At 37.8% G+C, this 7,000-nt stretch overlaps 1 protein-coding gene across 1 annotated transcript; it reads left to right on the top strand.

The window, feature by feature from the left end:
• The first annotated feature begins 748 nt into the window (after positions 1-748).
• LOC133133501 (olfactory receptor 1D2-like) lies at positions 749-1,726 on the top strand. Its single transcript, XM_061249602.1, has one exon. It carries the CDS (start codon positions 749-751, stop codon positions 1,724-1,726), a length of 978 nt encoding a protein of 325 aa, XP_061105586.1.
• The last annotated feature ends 5,274 nt before the right edge of the window (positions 1,727-7,000 follow it).

The raw sequence follows: 7,000 nt of genomic DNA, 5'->3' as shown, positions 1-7,000 counted from the left end.
CAAAAAAAAAAAAAAAACATGTTTGAGTGGCGGACAAAAAAAGATAGAACTAAGTAAAACATGAAGCAAAAAAACCCAAAACAAACAACAACATCAGTTTATCCGGTGTTCTTGGGCACGTATTGGCTGCGCTTCATTGGGCGTAGCAAAGAATTGTGTGTGTTTGTTGAAGCGACTGTCATTACTTTTTATTGTAATTCTAGATCCATATCAGAAGAGGAAGAGGCGATCCACCCAAAGACACATGCGTGACATTGCATCCACGGTTTGGTTCTTTTTTTTAAGTGGTTCGTTCTGTATGATAATTACATACAGATGTATTAACACTGTGTCTTAATGCAGTCTTATCCGTTAGACTGTTTCGTTACAAACATTTCATTTTTTGTTTAGGGAAAATATGCAATTATACTAGTTCTCTATACGCTAAATACTAAAAGCATATTTAATATTATGTTCCAACACCAAGACCAATGAACACGCGAGAATAATAATAATAGGCGTGTTGTCTTGGCCTGGTTTTGTAGCCGAAATCTTGTTGAAATGTGGAGATTGTACTACAAAATGTAATCTATGGAAGTATGAGCACCTGCTAAATATTAAAATGTAATGCAATAAGAAGTAATCGGTACAGACCATTAGCCTGAATTGTCGCGTCGGTGTTGCTATTACTGATTCTCATAAATGGTTTTTCTCTCAGGGCCTAGCAGAAAGGCAGACACTGGAAGGCCCTGAACTCCAAAGAGGACCAATGGGAATTCTGACCACTTCAATCACAAATCACTCCATTATTAGACCAGTGGGGTTTTACATTGTAGGGTTTACCTATTTAAAGTTTACTCATTTATATTTAATTTTCCTCGCCGTTGTTTATATTGTAACCGTTTTGTTCAATTTTTTCATCCTTTCCATTATATGGATTGATCATCGCCTACACACTCCAAAGTACCTTGCAGTGGCTAATCTGGCGATCGTCGACTTGGTGTTCAGTACATCTATCATTCCTCGCATGATAAAGACGTTTCTCCTGAAAGATACCTTTATTTCATACAACGCATGTCTGACGCAGATGTTTTTTTATTACTGTTTTGTCTCATTAGAATCATTTTCCCTCAGTGTTCTTGCATATGACAGGTTCATTGCGATATGTTTCCCACTGAGACAGAGTTCTATAAACACAATCACCGTCATGATCAGTATTTTAGGGGCTGTTTGGTCATTTTGTGTAAGTGTTGTTGTGTTTGCGGTCGTAATCATGACCCGGCTGTCTTTCTGTAATTCGGTTAATGTGCAGAGCTACTTTTGTGACTACACCCCCATGTACAGATTAGCTTGCAATGATAACAGATTGCATTGGTCCACTGCCTCTGCTCTGAGTTTACTTATTGTGTTTGTGCCCCTTAGTTTAATCGTGATGTCATACACGTCTATTTTGACAGCAGTGTTTAGAATGAAAAATTTAGATAGTAGATACAAAGCACTTCTAACTTGCACAGAACACCTCGTTCTAGTGGCGATTTTCTACGTGCCGATCATGACGGTGTACATCATCGAACTTTTCTTCTTCCGACTCGATCCAGACGTGAGAATTTTGAACTTGTCTTTAGCGAAATGCATCCCTCCCTGTCTGAACCCCATTGTGTATTCCCTGGCAACCAAAGAAATAAAGAACAGAATACTGGCTATGCTCCAGAAAGTCAAAGTAGCAGTGTGGTCAGGGCAGCTGTAGAGCCAATGTTGCAGACAGGGCGGGATGCGTTGGCAATACATTTAGGCTACATTTTCGTCAGAGTGATTTAATTCAGTCTTGCTGTTTGGCCTTAATTGCGCGTTTCGGGTTGCCTACAACGTCATGAAGTTGGATTGTATTTTAATGGAAACACGTTCGCTTGTACCAATTAGGCTAATGAAAGCCTAATGTAAGGCAATGTAACGAGTGAGTGACGCTACTATGGAAGCATATCCGTGCCACAATTGAAATTAAACTGCTAATCGGAAATTACATATCGTTTTCATTCCATGTGCGTAAAACTCGTGTCAAAATTCAAATGAAAGGAGGAGTTGCATTATCAATTAGAATTTTGGCATGGTTTTTGCGTGACAACGTGGAAATCCTAACGCACACGGAAGGCATTCAATTTGATTCATGTTTGACCCTTGTGCCACGTGTTAATTTTCATTTCAATTATGACAGCGTTCTGTCGTAGAGGTCGAGAAAAACTGAACATGAAATGACTTTGCATTTACATTTTAATATTGTCAGATAAAGTGCTTACGTGCAAAACGGCATGGCGTGGTTTTTACACACATTAAATGAAAACAAAATAGAATTTATATCTTGTCGCGGATATGGTTCCATAAAAAAATGGTATGACCCACCATAGGGGTGTTCGCCTTGGGAAATTTAGCTGAATGTATTAGCCATTTAGTTAAATGTTTCTTACTCTTTTCTAGATGTTCGAACTTTATGTTGTTTAAATGTCCTCACACCCAGTAATGTTACAGATGGTTGCCAAGGTGTTGATCTAGAACTGTGATCTAAAATGCTGATACTATGGTTTTAAATCTCCCCTGAATGATTTTGCATGGGCGTTTCAGATGCATTTTACCCATACTACTAATAACACTTGTAATTGATTACTTTCTTTAACAATTAATTTCTATTTCCTTCAATACATTGATACTGCTTTAGCCTGTTCAATGCCAAGTAAAAGAGAGAAAGAAATGCAAATATCAGTCACCAATTTTTTTTTATATTTATAAAATGTATACATTTCTAAATGTTTCATATACTTTGTTAAATCTAACTAAATGGTGCATAAAACCACTAAATAACAAAATATTTTGCTTATATTTATTGCACAAGAATGAAAGCACATGCACCAACCTGTAAACAAATTAATACACACAGAGACACAAACTAAGAAAATAAAATGCAGAGAGATATGCATGGCACTCCTAGAATCAACTCGAGACCTTTTGCTAACTCTTTTATGCATGAACTAACTATGAAACTTAACACACCTGTCTGAGAAACATTTGAGCAGCCAATGGTGCAATTAAATTTGGTTGCCTAAATTTGGGGGGACAATGTATAAAAAGGGCTGTAAATGCAATAAAGATGTAAAGGAAAACCTTCAAATGAAAAACATCGGGACCTCTCTGTGTGGAGTTTGCATGTTCTCCCCATGTCATGTGAGTTTCCTCCCACAGTCCAAAGACATGCAGGTTAGGCTGATTGGAGAGTCTAAATTGCCCGTGGGTATGAGTGTGTGAGTGAATGGTGTGTGTGCCCTGCGATGGACTGGCGACTTGTCCAGGGTGTATTCCTGCCTTTCTCCCAATGTATGCTGGGATAGGCTCCAGCCCCCCTGTGACCCTATTCAGGATAAGTGGGTAAAGATAATGGATGGATGTTTGGTCTAAAATAAAGCAGAGTTAAATAAATAAATTATAGTCTTCTTGTGTATAGCCATCATTGTCAGTGAGAGGTTCTCAACTGACCTAGCTGGTTAAATAAAGGTAAATCGGTACACTTCTATGAGATTCATGGCGATTACACTTCAGTCGAAAGTAGCGGGAGTGAAACAGCTACACCATGCCCCGGCTATGGGGCAAGTTTAAACAGCTCAGGGGGAAAGTTTAAACAGTGTCAGAAATGTCGGAAAATTGACTGGAAAATGCTGGTGAATCCAGCATTTCTTGCCTTTTACATTTTTTTTATTAGATCATTTTCCTGTAGGAATGGTCTATATTTTGTCAGGACAAACCACATGTGGCAACATTAATATGTAACGAATGCATGGGAAGAAATGACTGAATAAGTGCATGGTGCACATATATTATAATATTATAATAATATATTAAAAGCTATTGTGGCTGATGCATTTATAACGGGGGGGGGGGGGGGGGGGGGGGGCATGTTGTCCAACACCTGCATGGCTCAGAGTCTCTGCTTACTTGTGAAATGTGCCAAAACTATACTGCTTTCACACATCATCAGTTAATCGAAAAACACTTTAGAGAATAAACATTACTTACAGCGTGCTAAAAGACAGATTTGTTCATTTACTCTTGATGAAGTTTTCTAATCACTGTGCCACTCAGACACGAGAGGCGAGCTGCCAAAATATATAGTGAAAACATTAAATGTTTACATTAACCATTATTCTTGCATAAATGCAACGATGCAAAATCCCAATGTTTCAACATGCCCCGTGTTGGTTTGTGCCCTGGTCTCCCCTAATTATATTTATTTTCCAATTTAAAAAATATTCTGCTCGACTTATTTACTGTTCAGCTGAAATGCAATGGATGGATGTATTGTTTGTATGTGTTGCCTTTCTATTGATTGTGTTTGAGCTTGTATGCATGTACAGTGTGCTCCAGAATTATTGGCCCACTTAGAAAAATAAGAAAAAAGGCTGCCTATAATTAACACCGATACTACATACCTTTATTTCAATAGATTTACTCTCATGTTTCAATGTTTTTATTAAGTAATCTAATTTTTGCTGAAAGCCATAGGTGTCGAAAAAACCCCCATAAACGGTTATACATAGCGGATATATACCCTCAAATTTCAATTTGCAATAGACGTATAGCGTAAACATAGGCCTAGAGTAAAATTCCACTCTAACTTGGGGTCAAAAAAAAAAAAACGTAACGTAAATGTGGGGTCGTGTTATTGCGAGGTTAATGAAAAATAATACTTTGTCAGTCTGACTTCAAGTTATTGTGTGAAAAGAAAAAACAGGGGAAAAATGTTTTCACTTATTATCATCTGCGTCCTGAGGCCAAATCCATAACAGTCTACACCTGGGGGACAGGTGAGTTAAATTTGCCTTTTTTATTCCATTTCGAATAACATAAGAAACACATGAAACATGCCCTCTTTAAAGTGTTGTTTGCTTGCTTTGATCACTTCGGTTTCTCTTGCGGAAGTGATCCTGCACTGAATCAGTAAGCAAAGCAAAGCAAAGTGGTCACTGAGTGGATATTATATGTAGGAATACTTGTTATTGTATCTCATTGCTTTGCCAACACTACGCAACTATGCATTCCCAAAGAAGACCTTCAAAGTACCAGAGAAAAACTCATGATGTGCCAACCAACCCCGGTCTCCCCTACATATGGGATTATGGCTTCGCCAGGCAAGGGAGGGTTGTTCCAGATTGTTCCACAAAGAAAAATTCCACGCATTACACGCAGACGCACACGCGCGCGCGCGCACACACACACACACACGCACACACAAGGAGATATATTCTGCAGTATGAGGGGAGAAGCACAATAAGACTCACGGTATTCGACACTGATCTATGCTGAGGAGAACTGGTGAGTCGCGGAATCCTGCTGCGCTAATTATACTGTTTCGCAATTCATTCAATCATTAACATTTGGAAACTCAGTCTAAAAAAATATGAATGTATGTTTTTACCGTCACAATTGAATGATACTTTTCAAATGAAACAAATGATAGGCTACGGCTTAGTCTTTAAACATACAACAGCTATATTTCTAAAAAATCTCCAAACCTATACAGGCTACTGTAACAGTGTGTGCGCGCGTATGAGAGAATGCTTCAGTGTCTCTCCTGAGACACCTCAGTATGTTTTTCTCTCCTTTCGCCTATAGGCATGCCGAGAAATAAATGCATACCAAAAGCAATATTTTTCTTTATTTCGAAGCAAGTGTCAGAAGTAGACAAACTACCAAACTCGTCATGACTTTTCCGCAAAACCGTAGTGACTAGGTCGCAAATCGTGCCACAGTAGTACGAACAATATCGTTAATGACACAATGCAGCGTGCTGAGTGTAAACATTTCTCCCAAGACTTACTATCGGCGGAGTGTTCCTGAGTCATTCTTTGATTTGATTTGCAAACCATGTCCGCGCAAAAAAAAAACAAAGTTATACTTATTGTCAGAACATTTATTTTTAGTAACCTCTAATAACCTTTAGGAAATATAAAAAATAGGGAAATTTGAAATTTTTATGTATATAGTAGAACCTTTTGTGTCACCACTTCATGAAAAACAGTGTGTCCGATATGCAATATGATGACAATTTTACCACATAAGCTAACTATATTCAGGTCCAAATAAAAGAAAAACACTGAGAATGGCGTTTACTCAATATCTAGACAAGTTTGAAAAATTATTAAATAAAATAATGTTTTATAAAAAGTAAAAAAACCTCATGCTGTTACTCATTTATAACATGGAATATAGCTTTTGGATTTAAAATAATAATGAATGGTGGATACCCTATTTTTCCACTTGTCTTCTAGTTAATTAAAATGGCAGCATATTAGTTTTGAAGAAATTATCATATTTGTGTGCAACTGTCTTCGGTGTTACCGCCCTTCATGGTGACACCACAGATCTGTCTGTGTTGTTACTTCTCACAATATTTTGTAACGTGAATTTAGAATGTGTTGTCGGTGGTTTAAATTACATTAAATATAATATGAATGAAGATGAACATTACAATGGCATGTGTGAAGAGCTTTATATCCTACAAAAATTATGTTTGGTAATTTATCTGCGACGGGCAGTCAATACATTTACCCTGAGGAAAGAAAGGTAGACTCATCCAAGGTCAGGGTAATAAATTATACAGTATATAGCTCATGCAAATAAAAAATCCAGTATCTCAAAATATTAGAATATTACATAAGACCAATCAAAAAAAGGATTTATAATACAGAAATGTCGACCTTCTGAGAAGTATGTTCATTTATGCACTCAATACTTGGTCGGGGCTCCTTTTTCACAAATTACTGCATCAATGCAGCATGGCATGGAGGCAATCAGCCTGTGGCACTGCTGAGGTGTTATGGAAGCCCAGGTTGCTTTGATAGCAGCCTTCAGCTTGTCTGTATTGTTGGGTCTGGTGTCTCTCATCTTCCTCTTGACAAGGTCAGGTGAGTTAGCTGGCCAATCAAGCACAGTAATACCATGGTCAGCAAAACACTTTTGGCACTGTGAGCAGGTGCCA

The sequence above is a fragment of the Conger conger genome, chromosome 7 (genome assembly GCF_963514075.1).
Source record: "Conger conger chromosome 7, fConCon1.1, whole genome shotgun sequence".
Taxonomy (NCBI): domain Eukaryota; kingdom Metazoa; phylum Chordata; class Actinopteri; order Anguilliformes; family Congridae; genus Conger; species Conger conger.
The sequence above is the reverse complement of the archived record's forward strand: the minus strand, read 5'-3'. Positions and strand labels throughout refer to the sequence as shown.